At 40.6% G+C, this 23,658-nt stretch overlaps 1 protein-coding gene and 1 non-coding gene across 2 annotated transcripts; one reads left to right on the forward strand and one right to left on the reverse strand.

Annotated features, from left to right (window-relative positions):
• Window positions 1–8,679: 8,679 nt before the first annotated feature.
• LOC133286654 (uncharacterized) lies at window positions 8,680–10,779 on the reverse strand (the record flags this gene model as incomplete). The annotated part of the gene is made up of 3 exons (XM_061484098.1): window positions 8,680–9,375; window positions 9,673–10,438; window positions 10,526–10,779. Coding segments are annotated over 3 exons (1,716 nt in total), but the record flags the coding sequence as incomplete, so codon positions are not given.
• A 2,612-nt stretch (window positions 10,780–13,391) lies between these two features.
• LOC133286742 (small nucleolar RNA R71) lies at window positions 13,392–13,498 on the forward strand. Its single transcript, XR_009748167.1, has one exon. It is a non-coding gene; the product is annotated as a small nucleolar RNA R71 (small nucleolar RNA).
• The last annotated feature ends 10,160 nt before the right edge of the window (window positions 13,499–23,658 follow it).

Raw genomic sequence — 23,658 nt, forward strand, 5'->3', positions numbered from 1 at the left:
GTCTGTCCATCAGTCTGAGGGTGATAGGCTGTACTCAATCTCAACTGAGTACCAAAAGCTCCCTGCAGCGCCTCCCAGAACCGAGATGTGAACTTCGGGTCCCTATCACTGATGATACTCTCGGCCACCCCGTGAAGCCTCACGGTCTCGCGAACATACAGTTTGACAAACTGCTCAGTAGTGAAGCTCACCTTCACTGGAAGAAAATGGGCAGACTTCGTCAGTCTGTCCACAATGACCCATATCGAGTCAGCCAACCTGAGGCTTTGGCAAACCCACAACGAAGTCCATATCCCTTATGGGCCTCCGTCATAACCTCTTCGGTCAAAGGACCTCAAGGAATCACAACACGCTTCTGAAAGAACAGAAGTCCATCCTCATTCTAAGACACACCGTCTTGGTTCTTCACGTAGTCGAGACACTCTCTCTGCACTTGCGCCTCTTGGATCTTCTCCATAAGCTCATTCCTGACTCTCACAGTCTCCATCTCGAGCAGTGAACCCCCAAATAAGGTTGTCACCTTCAGATCTCGAAACTTCTCTATGAGGTCGAAGTCGTCCATCATCAAACTGGATAGACTCACGGATTTCCAGCTCAGAGCATCAGCTACCACATTGGCCTTGCCAAGATGGTACTTCAACTCAAAGTCGTAGTCCTTCAGAAACTCCATCCATCTCCTCTGCCTCATGTTCAACTCCTTCTGATCAGACAGATACTTCAAGCTCTTATGGTCACTAAACACCGCAAACTGCATACCGAACAGGTAATGCCTCCAAATCTTGAAAGCAAAAACAATCGCAACCAACTCCAATTCATGAGTCATGTAGTTCTCCTCATGAGGCTTCAGTTGCCTCGAAGCAAAAGCAACAGCTCTACCAGACTGCATCAACACACAGCCCAGCCCCTTTCCAGAGGCATCACAGTAAAGCTCAAACTGCTCCTCAGGATCAGGAAGGACCAACACAGGTGAAGTAGTCAATCTCTCCTTCAACTCCTGAAAGCACGCCTCACACTCGTGAGTCCATACAAATAGAGTCTCCTTTCGAGTAAGGCGAGTCAAAGGGAGAACCATCGTGGAGAAAACCTTGATGAACCTCCGATAGTAACCTCCCAAACCTAAGAAGCTCCTCACCTCTGTAACTGTCTTGGGCCTCTCCCAATCCAGCACGGCCTCAATCTTGTTGGGATCCACTGCAACTCCATCCGCTGAAATCACATGTCCCAGAAACTTGACTGATTTGAGCAAAAACTCACACTTAGAAGGCTTAGCATAAAGCTTTTTCTCCTTCAGCACTTGCAGAACGATCCTCAGATGCTCTGCATGCTCCTCCTCAGTCTTGGAGTAAATCAGAATGTCATCAATAAAGACGATCACAAACTGATCCAGATACGGCTGGAAAATCCTGTTCATGTAATCCATGAACATTGCTGGCGCATTTGTGAGTCCAAAAGGAATCATCAAATACTCAAAGTGACCGTATCTCGAACGAAATGCGGTCTTAGGGACATCCTCTGGCTTCACCCGAATCTGATGGTATCCGGACCGGAGATCAATCTTGGAATACACGCAAGCACCCTTGAGCTGATCCAACATATCATCAATCCGAGGAAGGGGATACTTGTTCTTGATCGTCACCTTGTTCAACTGCCGGTAGTCGGTGCACAATCGCAATGTCCCGTCCTTCTTCTTAACAAAGATGACCGATGCTCCCCAAGGAGACACACTCGGCCGAATGAAATCTTTCGCTGAAAGATCTTCAATATGCTTCTTCAGCTCAGCCAACTCTGGTGGCGACATCCGGTATGGAGCTAAAGCAATCGGCCCCACACCGGGAAACAAATCAATGGAGAACTCTATCTCCCGCTGTGGCGAAAACTCAGGAATCTCCTCAGGAAACACCTCGAGGAACTCCCCCACCACAGGAATGCCAGTGATATCCTCCTATGTCCCACTCACCAAACCTCCCAACATGACATAACCAAATGGCCCTGCTCTCAAGGCCTTCCTAGCCTGCAACAATGAAATATATGACGAGGAACTAGCTGTGGAATCACACGGAGACATCACCACGCGCTTTGCACAGCAATCAATCAGTGCACATTTTCTAGACAACCAATCCATGCCCAGAATAATCTCCAAGTTGGCCATCGGCAATCCTATCAGATCCACCGAGAACTCACGGCCATCCCACTGAAACGTTACATCACGATGTACAGTGGTAGAATCACATACATGGGCAACTCAAGCCCCAACGCAATCGGGGTAGCAACAAACGAATGCGTAGCCCCGGAGTAAAAAATGTATCAACAGCAATACCACCAATAGACACAGTACCTCTACCAAAGTTCGGAGCGTGGTCTGACTGCTGCCTATCCAACGTGTACACACGCCCAACAGAAGGTGGCACCGCAGGTGCCGAAGTAGAAGCCATCGAAACCATCTGCAAGGGAACTGCCTGAACAGCTGCAACTCTAGCCGTCGATGACGGACAGTCTCTAGAGAAGTGGCCCTCCTTGCCACACTGGAAACAGATAAACTGACCCGAAGCACAACGACCAGCATGCTCCTTTCCGCACCCCTGTTGGACGTTTAGCAAGTGCACTAGTCGTACAAGTAATAAAATGATGAGTAAAGATCGTTCCCAGAGGAATTGTGTTCAAACACCAAAATACCATAGAAAACTAATTTGAATCAAATAAAAGTTTGTAAAAATCATGAATAATTTGTCACCAGAAAATTGATTTTGAGCAAATTGACACAAAGTAAATATGGATTAGGAATTAATAAAAACAACAAGTAGTCAGAAAACAACTTTCCTCCATGATAACCCATATAAAAATTGATCATATGATGAATTCCTTTCCATGTGATGTTAATCAACCTTTTACTTATCATCAAGATATAATCCCTTACTACCCTGATAGAAACATTAATCAGAAATCCCAATCCCTTGGTGATTTCTTTCTTAATACATGCATGAAATACTAAGGTTTTAAGATTACATCAGAACTCTAGCATCAATCCCTTGAGTACTAGAATTCTGATGTTGAGATTATCAAATACAGAAGTCATATAAACATCCCTGTTCTATACTACTTCTTTGATAGAAATAATTAACTCAGAATATCTCAAATCAGCACATGAAAAATACTTCATCATATTAATCAAATCAACATAATATTATCATGGAGTTCTATTGCATTCAGACTACAAAGACTCTACTCAGACATGACTAAGGAATAATTAAGAGAAGAAGAAACAAACTTCATTTCCATGTTGAAAGTCTTCAATCTCCAAACTATTACAAGGAAATCCTAATACAAAAACTAAGAGAGAATTTAGAGAGAAGTCAGACTAAGTTTTAGAGAGAGAGAGAGTTCAGATCCCCCAAGATCTTTCTCTAAGTGTCAAGGCTTTGCCTTATATAGTGTTACAATTAAAAACAGAAAACTGATGTGGGCTCTAAAACGTCCATAAGTGGCCGTTTTAGCGTCCATGCTTTACGTGTGCTCAACTGCTTTTAACTGATTTCAACGCTAAACCGTTAAGGAATGACCGTTTTAGCGTCCAAACTTGGTGAATGCTCAACTAACTTTAACTGACTCCAACGCTAAAACGTTTGATTTTGACGTTTTAGCGGTGAAGACCAGAATCTTTTTCCACTTTAGGCCGCTAAAACGCATATTGCAGGCCGTTTTAGCGTCCAAGACCAGCAATTTTCCATCTTCTTAGTGTAGCAGCGCGCTAAAACGCTCTGTGTGGACGTTTTAGCGCTCATCACCAGCAAGTTTTGGCCTCTTTCTGTAACAGGGCGCTAAAACGCTCAGTGTGGACGTTTTAGCGCTCAACACCAGCAAGTTTTGGCCTCTTCCTGTAACAAGGCGCTAAAACGCTCAGTGTGGACGTTTTAGCGCTCAACACTTAGGCAATTTTTGTCCTCTTGAGCTCCAGAATCTTCTTCCTTCTCCAGTTGTCTTTCAAGCTTGCTTTTCCTACAAGAATCATACAAATTTCCAATAAAGCTCTTGAACTTGTAATTGAGGACATCTTAGGACATTAACCTTGTTTTTCATCATTTAATCACACAATTTGATCCTAATTCCTGCTAAAAACCATGATGAACTAAGGGTTCATCACAATTCCCAGATTTGAATATTGTTGTCCTCAACAATAACTTTAAAGACAGAGAAAGACTTGAGATTCTTTACACATGAAATTTATGAGGTTGGATTGAAATATGATAGATCAACTTTCCAAGATACAATCTAACAACCCAGCAATCTATCTTTTACTATGACTTGCTTAACCTCATTACAATGACTTTCAACAGATCAGTAAGATGAAATGCAGAGACCTTCAACACAAAACACCCCCTCACTTGGAACTTCTCAAAAATTGTGAGAATAAACTCTCTTGCACTCTAGTGTCTAAGGGTGTACTCATCACTCAATCTCCACTGCACTCAAACTACTATAAGCTTGCCCATCTTCTCACTTTCCATAGTTACAGTGATTCATAAGCAGAACAAAAGAGGCTTTGGTGGTATGACTTGACTAAGAATAGGATTCTGTATAGAAGAAGGAAAAATGGCTTGGCATGTAGTTGGCTAAAGGTAGGATTTGATGTTGCAGAAGGTTAGATAAATGGATCAGATTCAGATAAGAGGAGGATCACTATTGAATTTATCTATGTACTCCTTAATCCTTCTCATTCTACAACTTTTCTTTTTCTTGAACTTCCTTCCTCCTTTTCTTCCAACTTTCAACACTTTGTGTTGTTTTGATTTCCCTTTTTCCTCATTTCCTTTTTCTTTTCCTTTTCCAAACCAAGCACTTTGTGCCTTTACTTCCTCATTTCCCTCTTCTTCTTTTTTTATTGCATTCTTCTTTTTCTCCAAATTTCCAACACTTAACACTTAATATTTTTGTTCATTGCAGAAACACCTTTCCTACAGAGCCTTCCTCCTTACCCCTTATCTGAACACATAATCTGAAAATTTAGGATCTGGAATAAGTGCAGGCTCTTAGTTTTATCACAAAAATTCTGGCTTAAGGCTTCCATGCAATAAGAAAATTTGGTTCAAAAGAAAAATGCCTCAATGAGCTCTACTTTACAAACCATGAACTATTTCAAGTTAGAAACAGGGCAAGTTCTAGAGTTACTCATACAGTGAAGTGCTCTCTGAACAGAAAATTTTTTGTATAGGCTCAATGTCTCACAGTTCAGAGTGCATGCTTGAATTCCTCTATATACATCAACCTGATCTCTCTACTCCTCACATAACATGAGTCATGCAAACATATCATTTAGCACATATGCAGGGATTTCAAATTGCATCAACAAATGTTTAATCCATCATGTAAAACTTTGATCATCCTATCCTCATAAAATTCACATCATCTCAACTCTAAATCCAACCTTTGTACATATAAAACACTTCCTAAACTACCTAAAACTATATTCACAAGAATTTTAAAAGAAAGGATTGAGATGTTTCCCTGTTTGTGGCTCATCAACTGTGTGTCATCATCAACTGTGTGATTCCACCATAATCATGTCATTCATTCACACCCCATTCCCAGATTTAAACGTTGTTGTCCCCAGCAACTAATTTAAATCTAAAAAGCAGTTGACAAATTCTGAAACACATTCACATATCAACAAATAGCATCAGTACTATTTAAAAGTGCATCATTCAAACAGAGAATCTCAATGTACTAACAAATATACAAAATGAAAATAATACCACAATCAACTAAAAATATCCAAAATAAAACCATAAAACAGAAAATGTATAAAAACAAAATGAGAAGTCTAATCAGTAGACTCTTCATCATCACTAAACACCAAATATGAGCCTGGATCAGCAATAGGCAAGGGGTTGTACTCAGGATCAACACCCCTGTCCTCATCCATAGCACCAGTATCAGCAGCAGCAGCAGCAGTGGTCTCTGTGGCAGTAGCATCAACACCAGGCTGTCTCTCTGGAGTGGGTGCAGCATGGGAAGATGTAGCACCATCAGTAGGCGCAGCTCCATCCACATGATCAGCATAGTGTGTCCGGGCCATTGCCTCAAAGGCTTCCTCCTCATCAGAATGAGGGTATACAGCAGGCTGATAATCAATAACATCTAAGCCCTGAGCCTCACATATAGATTTCAACATCGTCACCATGTATGTCTGAAATGAGTGCTGGCTGGACTGCATAAATCGGAGACGCCTGCGCAAATGTCTCATTTGGAAGTCAGTGTTCACCGTCCATTGCTCCCCTGTCCTTAGCCTCTCTTCAAATTCATCATCACTCTGAGTTGTAGATTTCCTACCAGGAGTCAATCCTGTGACCTCCCCTCCTCCTATCTTCAATTGCTTTGTAATCATGGCGGCATCAATTGTAGGGTGCAATTTAGTTGGTGCCCCATTATCAGTAACATCTACACCAGCTTTCTGACAAAGCAACTGAATCAAGGAACAGTGACCCAAAGCAGCAGAGTCACTGTCAGAGTGAGCCATATCATAAATGCTGTCCTGAAGGAGAATAAGAAGTTCCACCTTCGCCCTTGTCATGATAGTGTGAATCAGGACAGCTCTCTTCAGGATAACCTCTGCCTGGTTGGAAGAGGGCATGACATTTGAGATTACAAAGTGAAACCAGACTCTAGCCTCACCATTTAAATGCCTCAACCAAATCAACTTAGGAGCAACCTTATCCTTGGTTAACTCCCAAGTTTCACCAGGTTTGGCTATCGTCTGCAAAATAGGCTCAGCTGCCCCCATCTTGGTCCAGGTGTCAAAGTTTGGGTCACTCCTCCTTGGTGGAATTTCAATATTCTGCCAGTTTCTCCTGAACTCACAACTGGCATTGTGGATATTGTCACAGAACCTTATCTTCAGCAGCTTTTGGATAGTGTGAGCATCATACTTCACTTTCTTTCCCCTCACCCAGCTAGTGAAAGTCCTCTGGCCTCCTTGATCTCCATTAAATGCATTAGCAAAGAATTCCCTTGCTATGTTAGGACTGCTATCACCCAGTATTCTTCCAAAAGTTGCCCAATCCCTGGTCTTCAGCTGAGACTGAAACTGGGGATATTCATCCTGTTCTAGAACAAATTTTCTTTCTCTAACAAATGGCCTCTTGGAAGTCTTGTCAGTATACCTTTTCTCATGTTCCTCACTTTTCCAAAAGTGAGCATCAAACTGTGGGGTAAACTCAGCTTCAGTATCTCCTCCTTGATTCACTCGTGCTCGCTTCTTAAATCTCTTTTTCCCTTTTGTAGCAGGAGCTGGTTGAGAAGGAGAAGACATTGTGCCTACACAACAAGAGAAAATCAGTCCAAATGTCAAACAATTACATATCATGAATCCAATTCCACAATTCCAGATTTAGAACTCTTGTAGTGGGGAATTTTGACATGTATGAATTACAACCCCACAATGCCATAATGTAGACCCTCAATTTTGTATGAAACAGGGCCTGGGCGCTAAAATGGTCGCACTGAGCGTTTTAGCGTCCTGGCCTTAAACGTGTGTAAAAACTGGACGGGCGCTAAAACGGTCACACTGAGTGTTTTAGCGCTAGACCTTAATGTGTGTAAAAACTGGACGGGCGCTAAAACGGTCACACTGAGCGTTTTAGCGCTAGGCCAATTTTTGGGTCAGGCATTTCCACGAACACCTTGTGTGTGTGTACGCTGGGTTGTTGTTTGAAGACAACTGAGAACCAACACTCACTTGATTTGTTGTCTCTTCCCAAAATACCAGTCAAAAGCAAAAGTTCAGGAGAATAATACCAATAAAACTAAATCAACATGCAATCCTTCGAAGATACAGGCAATCAACATGTGAATGCCCTAGAAAATGCCCAATAATTGCATGCTTCAGATATGATGAGTGATGGAGGGAATTGAGATGAGTTACATACCTTGATGTTGATGAGAAGATGTGGAAGAAACTACGAAGATGGATGATACAAATTTGAGATAAGGATTGCGTTGTGGAGAACAGAGGCAAAGTATAAGAATGTAAGAGGAAAAGAGAAGAGGAACTCTGTTATATCGAATTAGTGACAGGGCGCTAAAACGTTGGCTTACCAGCGTTTTAGCGTCCTTGTCCAGAGAAAAATACACACTTTGTGCAGCACAGCGCTAAAACGGTCAGACTTAGCGTTTTAGCGCTGTTGGCCAGAGTGCATGGATTGGTATTGTCAGTGAACGCTAAAACGCTCATAATGAACGTCTTAGCGCGCACAACCAGAGAGTTTCATAATGATGGAACTCTGGGGACGCTAAAACGGTCATGGTTGACGTTTTAGCGCCCAGCACATAGCAAAAAATTTCTCTTTGATTTTTCAAAAAAAAATTTCCTTTTTCTTCTTCCTCTTATGGATATGGTATGAACATGGAATTACATACCTAGTACAGTGGGTTGCCTCCCACTCAGCGCTTGTTTAACGTCACGAGCCTGACGGTTATGATCTATTTTACCTCTAATAGAGCAACTGTCAGTAGTTGCCTATCCACAGCACTTCCAACATATAACTTCAATCGTTGACCATTGACTGTAAAACTTCTGTCCGAATCCAAAGAACTGATTTCTACAGCCCCATATGGTTTCATATCCTTTACCACAAACGGTCCAGACCATCTAGACTTTAACTTCCCTGGGAACAGCTTCAACCTGGAATTGAACAGAAGTACTTGATCCCCTACCTTGAAGTCTCTAGGTGTGATCTTCCTATCATGCCATAGCTTTGTCTTTTCCTTATACAAACTGGCACTTTCATAAGCAGACAAACGAAACTCATCCAATTCATCCAGTTGTAATAATCTTTTCTGTCCCGCTGCTTTGGAATCAAAATTCAGATATCTCACAGCCCACAAAGCCTTGTGCTCCAATCCAACTGGCAAATGGCATGCTTTTCCAAACAGCAACTGAAATGGAGACATCCCAATAGGAGTTTTGAAAGCGGTCCTGTATGCCCATAAGGTGTCATCAAGTTTCTTGGACCACTGGGTCCTAGCATTCCCAACAGTCTTCTCCAATATTCTCTTCAATTCCCTGTTGGAAATCTCAACCTGACCACAAGTCTGTGGGTGATATGGAGTGCTTATTTTGTGCCTCACTCCATACTTAGCCAAGGCATACTCCACCATCCTATTATCAAAATGAGTGCCCCCATCACTAATGATAGCTCTAGGGACTCCAAATCTTGAAAATATATTCTTTCTCAGAAAAGCAATCACCACCCTGGAATCATTGGTTGGTGTAGCTATAGCCTCAACCCATTTGGAAACATAATCAACTGCCACCAATATATACTTGTTAGAGTAGGAAGAAGGGAAAGGTCCCATAAAATCCATACCCCAAACATCAAAGATCTCCACTTCCTGGATATTGTTCAACGGCATTTCATGTCGCCTAGAAATATTCCCAGTTCTCTGACAGTTGTCACATGCCTCCACAAACTTCTTTGCATCCTTGTACAAAGTGGGCCAGTAGAAACCACTCATCAAAACTTTTGCTGCAGTTCTCTCACCTGCAAAATGTCCACCATATGCAGAACCATAACAATGCCACAACACATCCTTCTGTTCTTCCTCTGGAATACACCGTCGGATCACACTATCTGAACATCTATAGAAGAGATATGGCTCATCCCAAATATACCTCTTAACATCATGCAGAAATTTCTTCCTCTGTTGCCATGTTAAATCCTTAGGCATCAATCCAGCAGCTTTATTGTTGGCAAAATCAGCAAACCATGGTGGTGTGCTTATAGATAAGACTTTATCCCCAACCATCTCTGTTACAGCACATATTGCCAAAACATGTTCATCAGGAAACTCTTCTCTGATCACTACTTCCGGCCCTTCTTGAAGCTCTTTTTCTGTAATCCTGGATAAGTGATCAGCCACCAAATTTTCAACTCCCTTTTTGTCCTTGATTTCTACCTCAAACTCTTGCAACAGTAACAACCAGCGGAGCAATCTGGGTTTAGCATCCTGCTTGCTCAACAAATACTTTAAAGCTGCATGGTCAGTGTAAACAATAACTTTTGATCCTAACAGATATGGCCTGAATTTGTCAAATGCATACACAATAGCCAGTAATTCTTTTTCTGTAGTAGCATAATTCTTTTGTGCATCATTTAAGATCTTACTGGCATAGTAAATGACATGCAACAATTTATTCACTCTTTGGCCCAATACCACTCCTACGGCATAGTCACTGGCATCACACATTAATTCAAATGGTAATGAAAAATCAGGTGCCATCATGATAGGTGCAGTGGTCAACTTTTCTTTTAAAACATGAAATGCATGCAAACATTCATCATCAAACAGAAATTCTTGATCCTTAACTAATAACTTGCATAAGGGCTTAGCAATTTTTGAAAAATCTTTTATAAACCGCCTATAAAATCCTGCATGACCAAGAAAACTCCTCACACCCTTAACATTTACAGGTGGAGGAAGTTTCTCTATCACAGAAATTTTTGCCCTGTCCACCTCAATTCCATTCCTAGACACCTTGTGTCCAAGAACTATACCTTCTGTCACCATAAAGTGGCACTTCTCCCAGTTCAAAACCAAATTACAGTCTTGACATCTTTTCAAAACAGAATCTAAATTCCCTAGACATACATCAAAATCAGAACCAAATACAGAGAAATCATCCATAAAAATTTCAATGCATTCTTCTATCATATCAGAAAAAATGGAAAGCATGCACCTTTGAAATGTGGCAGGAGCATTGCATAAACCGAAAGGCATCCTCCGGTATGCGAATATTCCATATGGACATGTAAAAGCAGTCTTCTCCTGATCCTCTGGTGCCACAGCTATCTGATTGTACCCTGAATAACCGTCCAAGAAGCAATAGAAAGCATGTCCTGCCAACCTCTCTAGCATCTGATCCAAGAAAGGAAGTGGAAAATGATCCTTCCTGGTTGCCTTATTCAGCCTCCGGTAATCAATGCACATTCTCCAACCAGTGATTGTCCTGGTGGGAATCAACTCATTGTTCTCATTTTTCACCACAGTCATCCCCCCTTTCTTGGGCACGGTCTGCACAGGACTCACCCAAGCACTGTCTGAAATTGGGTAAATCATCCCAGCATCTAGCAACTTCACCACCTCCTTCCTCACTACTTCCTTCATAGTGGGGTTGAGTCTCCTCTGTGGTTGCCTTACTGGTTTGACCTCTTCTTCCATCAATATTTTGTGGGTGCAAAAGGAAGGATTAATACCCTTGAGATCTGAAAACTGCCATCCAATAGCCATTTTATTCTTCTTGAGTACCTTAATCAACTTCCCTTCTTCCTCATCAGACAACATTGCATTAATGATTGCTGGATATGTTTGATCATCCCCAAGGAACACATACTTCAAATGTGAAGGTAATTCCTTAAGTTCTACCTTAGGTGCTCCTTTTGGAATGTCATCAATCTTCTTCTCAAGCTCTTCCACTTCTGGCTCTTCTTGGTAATCCTCTGTACCTATCTCTTCTTCTGATCTTTGTTCCTCAACTGGGAATTCTTCTTTTTTATTCACTTCTTCCACAACCTCCTGTATCACATCCAATCTAAAACAATCTTCCACATCAACAGGATGCTTGATGGTTTCAAATACATCAATTGTGACTGTTTCCTCATCCACCCTTAGCAACAACTTTCCTTGTTCAACATCTATCAAAGATCTTGCAGTTGCTAAAAAGGGTCTTCCTAACAATAAAGGACTTTCTGTATCCTCTTCCTCCATGTCAAGAATCACAAAATCCACTGGAAAAATAAACTTGTCTACCTTGACCAAGACATCTTCAACCACACCTTCAGGCCTCTTGATAGATCTATCTGCAAGATGCAGAATAAGATTGGTCTCCTTTAAAGTGTTAATTCCCAAAGCTCTACATACTGTCAATGGCATCAAGTTTATACTGGCTCCCAAATCACACAATGCCTTTCCCACCTCCACATCTCCTATAGCAATAGAGATACTGAAGCTTCCTGGATCTTTCATTTTTGTTGGAAGCTTCTTCTGGATTAGGGCACTACACTGCTGTTAGGGCCACTGTCTCACCATCAGTTAATTTCCTCTTCTTAGTAAGAAGATCCTTCATGAATTTTGCATAGTGAGGCATATTTTCCAGTGCTTCAGAAAATGGTATGTTAATTTGTAAATTTTTGAAGATATCCAGAAATCTTGCATAGTGCTGCTTCTGAATCTCTTTCTTCAACCTCTGAGGGTAGGGAACTTTAGCATAGGGAGATAAACTAACTGGCTGTTCTTTCTTGTCAGCCATCTTCTTCTTTTCCCACTTCATCATCTTTTGTGGGGAAGCATTTTTACCAACTTCTACCTCTCCTTCATTCTTATTGTCCTTCCCTTCCTCTTCTTTGTCAACTCCAACTATAACATCTCTAACAACTACTTCCTTCTCACTTTTCTCATTTCTCATTTTCTCTCCTTCATCATCAGAGACTACATCTTCAACCACAACCTCTTCTTCATTCTTTTTATTTTCCACCTTTTTTTTCCCTGGTTGAAGTACCAACCCACTTCTTGTCATAATTGCTTTACAGTGCTCCTTAGGATTCACCAGTGTATCACTTGGAAATTTCCCTTGTGGTCTCTCTAATATCTGTCTTGATAATTGACCAATCTGGGTCTCCAAATTTCTGATTGATGCTTCCTGATTTCTGAAAGAAGTTCTGGTCTCCTGCATGAATGCAGTTGTCTCTTCCCTGAATGAAGTAGAACCCTGAATATAATCCTGAGTTGTCTTAGATAACTGAGCAAACGCTTTCTCCCATGCAGCAGGATCACTTGACTGCTCCTTTATATGTGGTGGTGGAGGATGTAATGGTGGATTCAATTGGTGGTTGGAACTATAGCTGAATCCTGGGTGTTGATTCTTGTTTTTCCATGGTGGCATATAAACATTCTTTCCCTGATTGTTGTAGTTCCTTTGATTATTCTGATCATACCACACTCCATTCACCTCTGCTTGTTCTGATGATCCCCCATAATCACACTCCTCTGTCACATGGCCCTTACCACAGATAGCACATACACTCTTTGTTTCCACAGAAGCTACCTTTTGTGAAGAGAGTTGCTTAATAAGGGTATCTAATTGTTGCTGTTGTTGTCTCTGTGTCTGCATCAGTTGATCATTCCTTGCCAACAAAGCATCATACCCATCCAACCTCATAATTCCTGTCCTTCTGTCAGCCACTGGAGCATTATCAAATTCTTGAGATGCTAATGACTCAAAGATATCTAAGGCTTCTTGAGGGGTCTTGGTAGTCAATGATCCACCAGCAGTGGCATGCACCAAGGTTCTAGTGTTAGTGGTCATTCCTTGCAGGAAGATTGCTGCTTGTTGTCATGCCTCAATTCCATGCTGTGGACATTTCCTCAACAAAGTCTTGAATCTCTCCCAAGCCTCATAAATAGATTCTGACTCTTTCTGCTTAAAGCTTGTAATTTCATCCTTCAACTTGGCCCTCTTGGATGCTGAGAAAAACCTTTGCAAGAACTTGGTTTGCAAATCATCCCAAGTTGTTATACTTCCTTGTGGCAATGATTGCAGCCATCTCCTTGCATCATCCATCAGTGAATGAGTGAATAGTCTCAACAGAATTGCATCTCTTGTGACACCGTTTATCTTCACAGTATCACTTAACAATAGGAAGTTCTCTATGTGCAAGTAAGGGTCCTCCGCACTGGTTCCAGCAAACTGATCCTTCTGCACCAAATGTATCAAAGCAGGCTTCAATTCAAAGTTGTTGGGCTCCACTATTGGGCGCACAACACTCCCAATTGGAGGAACCACTACAGGAGTCATGTACTCTCCCAGTGTCCTCTGTGGTGGTGGTGGTCTGTGATTCTCTTCCATTATATCTTCCTTATTAACCGTACTTGATTCACCAATTTCTTGCAACTGTCTCCTTTGCCTGGCTGCCCTTTTGTGCTTCCTCAATGTCTTTTCTAATTCTGGATCAAATAACAACAAATTTGGATCAAGTGTACCTCGCATGTACCAGAATCAAAATTGACCAGAAATTTAACATAAACTAAAATACTGAAAATAAAAGGATTCAATCTCAGAATTCTATAGTATCAGTTAGTGTTGAAAAACAAATTCCCCGGCAACGGCGCCAAAAACTTGTTGGACGTTTAGCAAGTGCACTAGTCGTACAAGTAATAAAATGATGAGTAAAGATCGTTCCCACGAGGAATTGTGTTCAAACACCAAAATACCATAGAAAACTAATTTGAATCAAATAAAAGTTTGTAAAAATCATGAATAATTTATCACCAGAAAATTGATTTTGAGCAAATTGACACAAAGTAAATATGGATTAGGAATTAATAAAAACAACAAGTAGTCAGAAAACAACTTTCATCCATGATAACCCATATAAAAATTGATCATATGATGAATTCCTTTCCATGTGATGTTAATCAACCTTTTACTTATCATCAAGATGTAATCCCTTACTACCCTGATAGAAACATTAATCAGAAACCCCAATCCCTTGGTGATTTCTTTCTTAATACATGCATGAAATACTAAGGTTTTAAGATTACATCAGAACTCTAGCATCAATCCCTTGAGTACTAGAATTCTGATGTTGAGATTATCAAATGCAGAAGTCATATAAACATCCCTGTTCTATACTACTTCTTTGATAGAAATAATTAACTCAGAATATCTCAAATCAGCACATGAAAAATACTTCATCATATTAATCAAATCAACATAATATTATCATGGAGTTCCATTGCATTCAGACTACAAAGACTCTACTCAGACATGACTAAGGAATAATTAAGAGAAGAAGAAACAAACCTCATTTCCATGTTGAAAGTCTTCAATCTCCAAACTATTACAAGGAAATCCTAATACAAAAACTAAGAGAATTTAGAGAGAAGTCAGACTAAGTTTTAGAGAGAGAGAGAGTTCAGATCCCCCAAGATCTTTCTCTAAGTGTCAAGGCTTTGCCTTATATAGTGTTACAATTAAAAACAGAAAACTGATGTGGGCGATAAAACGTCAATAAGTGGCCGTTTTAGCGTCCATGCTTTACGTGTGCTCAACTGCTTTTAACTGATTTCAACGCTAAAACGTTAAGGAATGACCGTTTTAGAGTCCAAACTTGGTGAATGTTCAACTAACTTTAACTGACTCCAACGCTAAAACGTTTGATTTGGACGTTTTAGCGGTGAAGACCAGAATCTTTTTCCACTTTAGGGCGCTAAAACGCATATTGCAGGCCGTTTTTGCGTCCAAGACCAGCAATTTTCCATCTTCTTAGTGTAGCAGCGCGCTAAAACACTCTGTGTGGACGTTTTAGCGCTTATCACCAGCAAGTTTTGGCCTCTTTCTGTAACAGGGCGCTAAAACGCTCAGTGTGGACGTTTTAGCGCTCAACACTTAGGCAATTTTTCTCCTCTTGAGCTCCAGAATCTTCTTCCTTCTCCAGTTGTCTTTCAAGCTTGCTTTTCCTACAAGAATCATACAAATTTCCTATAAAGCTCTTGAACTTGTAATTGAGGACATCTTAGGACATTAACCTTGTTTTTCATCATTTAATCACACAATTTGATCCTAATTCCTGCTAAAAACCATGATGAACTAAGGGTTCATCAACCCCGCACATCTCGGAGTGGAAGGAGGCCTAGTAAAACTCCCCTGCTGTGAAGCAGTCCTCTTGAACTGACCAGGCATTTGCATAGCCGCCAACTGTTTACCTTTGCCCTTCCCAGCAAACTTCCTGTCCTTCCAAGAAGTAGGAGCAGGAGTGGAACTAACAGTCCCCTTGGTCTCGTCGACCTTGGCCCTCTTGGCCTTGCTCGCTATGCAGACATCCTCAATGTCTTTACACTACTGAACTAGTGTACCAAAATCCCTCGAAGCAGCTCCAGCAATATGCTCAGAAATCACCTCACTAAGTCTTCTGCGGAACTTAGCAGCCAGAAACATCGGAGTAGGAGAAACCATCCGGAAGTGTGCAAACTTCACAAGCTCATTAAACTTGGCCAGGTACTTATCAATAGACATCGAGCCCTGAACCAACCTATCAAATTCCCCTTGCTTCCTCTCCTGCGCATCGTAGGGAAAGTACTTGCCCAAAAAGCATTCCTCGAAGAATGGCCACGTCATGACATGACCCTGCATCTCATAAGCACGAGAGGTGTTCGTCCACCACTCCTGCGCATCGCCCTCCATCATGTAAGTCGAGAACATCAGCTTCTGCAGGTCTGTACACTGCATGACCCAGAATATCTTGTCCAGCGCCTGAAGCCATCTCGCTGCAGCAATAGGATCCAAAGACCTATCAAACACAGGTGGCTTATGCTTCCTGAAAGCATTCAGCCAACGATCAATCACGTCACGATCCTCAGCATGCCCTACCAAGGTCTCCATCGTCTCAGCGACATAAGTAGCACTGCCAATGTGACTCAGGCTCTCATCCTGAACACTAGGTGGAGGCGGTGGCGGTGGTGGCGGTGGAAACTGACCTATAGCAGGACCAGCCCTCATCTCCTCCAACATGATTCTCATCATCGTCATGTTCGCCATCCTGTTCGCCTCGAGGACATCCTTAGTGGTCCTCCGGTTCGCTTCATGAACCTCTTCTGCGCCTATCCGGTTCACCTCGCGAACAGCGTCCATCATTGCCGCGTTGGCCAATCTAGTGGCCTCCTGATCGGCTAACCTAGCCGCCTGCATCTCAGCCAATGCAGTCAGGATAGGATCGGGTTGATCCTCAGAAGTCTCTCGTGTTCTCCCGGACCTTACCATGACTCTGCACAAGTTACACAAATTATGAGTTGATCAGGCCCACACACTGTGATTACATATGTATTATCATAATAAAATTTGACGGAGTAAACACACAAGACAGACACAGCAAAACATCCTAGCTATTGCAATATATACAGGCTTTTCCCTCGAACCATTGCTCTGATACCATAAGTGTAACACCCCGTATATATCCGGTAATGTTATCATACTATCGTATTAAGCTGCGCTTAATTAGAAATGCGGAATATCTTTTTCTTTTCAATTATGAAGTCATTATCATTACCAACTTGCTTATTAATCAATTAATAAAACATCGCCTGTATGCAATTGCAATAAAATATCTAACTGAAATACCTCATTAATTTAAATAACATAATGTATGTCTCTAGTCACGGAACTACATCACGTAGGCCGGACCAACTATCAGTTTATACAACTCAGACTAACAGTACTAACAACATAGTGGCATGGAAAACTCCCATGCTCACCCAAATAAGGCAACAAAGCCCAATAGAAAGTCTCAACTCAAATCATAAAGAGCAGAAAACATAAACAGCATCCAATCCAGTCATGTTAGCAATACAACATAAATATCATAATCAGCTAAGCTCTGGACTCCTGCCGCCAGAGGCATCAGTCACCATACTACCTGAACCTGAAATAAGCATCCCCCAAACGTGGGGTGAGATATCTAAACAAGAAATCTCAGTAAGACAAGGGGTCTTCATGGATCTTCCACCCCAAGCTCACTTACATGTGCAATATAAGTTCAAAAGCAGTTTACCATCATCAGTTCTAAAATAGTGCAATGCAGCAGATAATCATGTCATGTGTGTCAATACTATTCTATTGGCCAGAGAAATGCAGGATTTATATACGTCTAAGACCCACACATAGTGCAAGACGCCACTTGCATCCACCCCAAATCACTGTCTTGTATGACGCCACATACTCAGGCTTACCATCAAGATGGAACAACACATGCATATTAAAAGCCATTACACATAAAGCTCAACAGCATTTCAAATATTCAAAGCATGCATATAACCATACCCCCATGGGACATGGTGGAACCACAACATGGCTAAACCGAGGACATGAAAGCTTACCTTGCAAGCTAACACCCAAAGCCAAGAGTCCACAGCTCAAGTCCAACACACAGCAGATCACAATCTGATATGGACCAATAATAAATCAATAAACATGCACTACAAGCATATATCATAAAGACACGCCTTTCTTACGTTTTACGTCTTAAGGCTTCCCACAAAGCCATAAGCCCTTAATCCATTGATTCTGACTTGCATTAATTAATTACAGAAGTTCAACTTCCTCAAACTAGGGTCCACAAACCCATAGATCAATTCTGGATGAAAAGTACGCTACTGTTCCTCGCAAACCCAGAATATCCGGATATTCCTCGGGGGCATATCCGGATATCCAATATCCGGATATTTCTCTTGCAATATCCAGATATCCAGATCCCCATATCCGGATATCCAATATCCGGATATTTTACGAGCAGATATCCGGATATTTCGCGACAGAATGCAGTTTCTGCATTTCGCGAAGATACCATTCCAAGGTTCCATTTTTAACACTTAAATACGTTAAAGCATGCATTTTTATACCCTCATAGGTTTACATACCAGTTGGTTACTTGCTTAACCCATTAACATGCAAAGACATCACCTTTAACCCGTAAAAACCCATGATCAAGGTTGTACAACTCACCAAGGTTCAAAACAGAGGCAAAAAGGCTGCTATTGGAGCTCACAACCAGCTCCCAAGGTTCAGACTTGAACACCAAACGAAAATGCCTTCACAAAGGTTGGTTATTTCACACCAAAGGTCACCACTTGGACCTTAAAATGCCATGACCATGGCTAAACTACACCAACTCCCAAAGTCAGCACCCAAAGGCCCTCAAGATAGCCCACTAACTCAGAAATGGAGCTCTCAACACACTCACCCAAGTATTTCCCACTCACCCAAGGTGTTTTGGAGAAGAAACCAAGGAGAAAGGAAGCTCCTTGGCTCACAACAATGGAGGAGAAGGTGGCAAGATGGTGGCTGACTCAAGACTCAGCAAAACTCACGTCGGAGGCAGCAATTTATGACCTAGGATCATGTGCACTAAGCTTATATAGTCACTTAACCAATTAACACACAATATTAACTTTAATTTTTACACTTAGCATTTTAATCCCAAACTCAGGATTCTTAACCTACTCAATTTTATAAGAATTATCATATTTTTCTTATATTTTTCCGAGCATCTTTCCGGTAAGCGCTTTTCATAGCCAGTACCAGTTTTTGGCACCAGTTCTTATTATTTTGACTTGAAACTCGTTTTAAAAGTCCTACATATTATTCTAGTATTATCATGCACTTATCATAATTTTCTGGGATACTTTTTGGTACGCATTTATACCGACTAGCAGAATCGGTATCTGCACTTTTCTTCCGAAAAGCGACTTTCAGCATTCTTAATCACTTACTATAATTATTAAAGCCTCATAATAATTATTAGGGTCAATTATGGAATTATTTCCTAATTTCACATAATTAATTAATTAACTTCCTTAATTAACGGTGCGGGTTCTTACAAAAGGGGCGCACTATATGGCTGGCCATATGGTGGTCATTAGGTCAGAATTTTGACAAGGTTTAGACCTAGTCTCATGAGGATTAAAAGATAGGTTGTTGGGAAATTTGAATTGCAATAACTCCACCTTTTTCTCCCTTGGTGTGTGCCACTTTGATCAGATTTTTAAGTGAAAAATCTGACTTGAATGCTTAGACTCTCTCATCTCCTTTGGTCATCCTTTCGTTAGGTTTTTCTTTAGAGAGTTTTGAAGGATATCCTAGCCACTTCTCATCAATTCCATGCGCCACTTTTGTGAAGTTTTAAGCTGAAAATTTCACTCATCTAAACACATTCACCTTGCCTCCTCCTTCATCTATTGAACGCCTAGCCAGCCTTCTTTGTGGTGTTTAATTGGTGGCTTTTCAAGAAGGGTTCTTGCATCTTGACGTAGGGTGGTGTGGATCAACATTAGAGGGTTTGAACCCTTTCAAACCTTACATTGATCACCTTGGAGTTTTAATCACAAACAAGGTATATCATTACGTCTTAAAGTACATATCTTGATTGGCATGTGTGTTTTCGCTTTTGAAAAAATTGTTTCATCCTCACATGCCTACGGCCTTCAAGGCCATTTTCTTTCAAGTGGTATCAGAGCCCGGTTGCTTTACCATCGACGGGTGATGGTACTTTGTTTGTAAAAACTTGTTCTTTACGGTCAAAAGTTCTTTAAAGAATTAAAGCTTGAATCTTAGCATATGGATTTTGAATTACAATGCTTTAAATTGTTAAAGTTTTTATTTTATGAACATGTTAATGTGATTTTTATGTTCATATATCCATATGTGTTCATGGTTTTGTTTCTTTTTCTTTGTGAAAGTTTTGAAAAGAAACACCATTTTGAAAGGGATGATTCGGCCATGAGGGGTACTTCGAGTACCTTGATTGTTTTCTTATTTTTCTCTATGAATTGTTCTATGAGAATAACATGAAATTTTTGTGATAAAATTTATAATATATATGCATATATGATTCGGCCATACAAGGTGTGATGTCTGCATGCGTGGTTTAATTTTGTGTTCTTTGAGAAAGAGTCATCAAAATTTGAATTATATTAATTGTTATATAATTCGGCCATTAAGAGAAAAATTAAGAAAATTTGAATCATGATTCTTGTAATGATATTTTAATTGTTAAAATGTTAAGACGTATGGATGAACATGTTTTGTAATATTTGATATTTTGTGCTTGCAAGTTGTCTGACTTTTCAGGTGCAAATTGGAAGGGGGTGGTCATGGTGCCCGGATTTGAATTTCAATTTGTTTTTAATTTTAAATTAAAGGTGTAAATTTGAATTTTAAATTATGTATATTCATTTGTCCCTCCAAAGATGTTTTTGGAGTTTCTTTAATTATTTTGTAATTAGAGAATTAGGCTAGTGGCGATTAGACGACAAGGAGCCGTGGCTTAAGAAGTAAGATGGACGAATGCTCGAGCACCATGACCGTCTCAAATAAAAAAAATTTATATGCTTGTATGTTTTTAAACGACTAGTATGCATGAGATAGTGTATCGTGGATGTATGCTTTTATGTTTTTAAACGACTTGTATGCATGAATTGGACAAATCGCGTTTGAATGTATTATCGTGCATGTCCAATTACGACTAGTGTAATCCGCTAGATGTTTGACATAGGTTACGACTAGCATAATAATAATACATATGCGTTTGATGAGACTTAGTAAACCCTAAATAAAAGGAACCCTTAAAGGAATTAATTATTAAGTGCATGATTACCTCCCACCACCAATATTACTCAAACCTCCTCTAAATAGTGGTGCTCCACAACTCAGTTGGGACCCACTATTTCGTTGAGTAAGAGTAGTATTAGAAGTGTTAGACACTTAGGGTGCTAGTTAGTGCTTAACTGAGAACATGAGTTGCAGGCTCAGCCGGGCTCATGTGCTTAGGGTAATAGTGCTAGGTTGGTTGCATGAGATGCACCACTAAGTGACAAGGAGTTGTCAACCTAATGTTAAAAGAGGGTATGAGATACTGTTGATAAAGATCAACCCATTATTTAATTTAATCTTGCGCTCTCAGACGAGGGTTAAAATAATTAATCGCACTCTTAAAATCCCACTAAGGTAAAATCTAAAAGTAGAACAACCCTAAGTCAAAGTTTAAGGGTCGTTGACTAAGATAAAATAGTGGGAGGGGCATATTATTTAATAATTTGCTCTTATTACACGACAATATATATTAATTAATCTATCTTTACATTTTTCAGTTTTTAGTATGACTAATCCACTGTCACTGCGCTCAATACTCGATAAGAACAAATTAACCGGTCCTAATTTTATGTACTGGTATCGGAACGTCAGAAATGTTCTGCGGGCCGAAAAAGTTGCTAATGTCCTTGACACTGCTTTACCTATTGCGCCTAAAGAAGGGGAAGATGGGTTCGTGAAATTTGAATTCGAGGCCCACAAGCAACACATGGATGATAATGTGTTGGCTTGTTGCATCATGCTGGCATCCATGTCACACGAGTTGCAGAAACAACACGAGCATATAGATGCCCCCTCCATTGTCCTTCATCTCAAGGAGTTGTATGATAAGAAGGATAAGCATGAGAGGTATGAGAGCTTTAGGAAATTGTTCCTATGCAAGATATAACACCTCAAATTTTTAAGTTTAAATATTAAGATGTTAATCAAAGAAAAAAAAAAAAAAGTGAGGTGCTTGTCGTGCTTAATCCTTGACGTGCTTAATCCGTGTCGTACTTAGACAAATCCTTGTCATGCTTAGCTTTCCAAATCAACTTTCTAATTCCTTTTGAATTACCAAGTCGGTGATGTGTGACAAATTCTGATGGCCTTGCTTCATTAAATGGTAAAGTGAGTTTAATATCAATAGAAAACTAAGTCTCAAGCGGTGGAAACAAAGGGAACTAGGTGCTGGGCGGTGGAACAAAAATGAAATAAAAAGAAAAGAAAACTCCTTGTGTTGTAACAAAGTCGACAACTTCCAAGCGGTGGATTAAAAGTAAAGAAAAAGGTAAGGTCCTTAGTGGTTTGAAACAAAGTCGGCAACCTCATCCATTGTGTCCTTGTACTCATTTTTTTGTCCTTCTTTTTACAAGAGCCGAACCTGTACGAAAGCTTTAGGCAAGTATGCAACTTATATTTTAGGCACCTTCTTTGACTTCTCAAAGAATTTAAAGGAAAGGACTCTAAGAAATTAGCCTATCTTTTATTCCTTGTGAGAAGCTTCAATAGTGAGATACTCACCTCCTTCTCCTTCGACCTTGGACTGTCTTACAAGGATGTGAAGTTGTTTTCCAAAGATTAAAGTTGCAAGTGATTTCTAGTGTTGTGGAGGTTACACAAGGTAACGTATAGATGTTTAAATGGTTGGAAATTTATAGTGGATTAGATTTTACATGTCAAGGGCTGATTGTAAAAAATTAATATGGTGATTCTTTAAGGAGTGTTATGTGTGGTGAACAAAAGAAATAGTAAGAAAAATCTATGGAATCCTAGTATAGCCCAATTCGGCCAAGAGGAGAAAATTGTATAAACAATATGCTAATAAAATTCTAGGTGGAAGTGGATGTTGGTTTCTATAAGTTAAGATGATGTTTTGACGTTTTTTCGTATTCTGACAGAATTGCCGTGTATTGACAATTCGTACATGGTTGTTGTAGGTTGCCGTACATTGATTTGAACCCCGAACCGTGAGCTCGGTGGATTTCCCTTGGTCTTGGATTAAGTGGGATTGAGGCATTTCTGTTGTATAATGAGCTCGAGAAATATATTACGTTGGAGCTACGTGGAGAGGATTATTCAAGTAACCTCTTGGTACTGGGGCTTGTTCCCCTTGTGTGTTCCACCATGCCGTTGAGGGTGATGGTAGGGAAATGTATATGAGTAATGTAGAATAACATGATCATGCATTTAGTATGTATGCTGGTATGTAGGTACCGAGTCTCTGGTCAGTAGACAGTTTTTCCTTCAGGTGTTTCGGACTTCCATTGGATAGGCCTCCGAGAGGGAGTTCCAGTTGACCTAGGGTCGTGGTGTGTGATCCGGATAGGAGCACACTAGGAAGTCTCGGGTGTATGCGGATGGGAGGGGTACCTTGGTTGATGTTCTAGGAACACGCCTTGGATAAGACCCATAGGCTTATATGTCGAGGACGTTGCGTGGTATTGGTAGCTACCATTCCAGCTTCGTCGTATTTTGTATCCTATGATCCC

The sequence above is a fragment of the Gastrolobium bilobum genome, unplaced genomic scaffold (assembly GCF_033153095.1).
Source record: "Gastrolobium bilobum isolate Gb01-03AN ecotype WA unplaced genomic scaffold, APGP_CSIRO_Gbil_v1 utg84305, whole genome shotgun sequence".
In the NCBI taxonomy this organism is placed as follows: Eukaryota; Viridiplantae; Streptophyta; class Magnoliopsida; order Fabales; family Fabaceae; genus Gastrolobium; species Gastrolobium bilobum.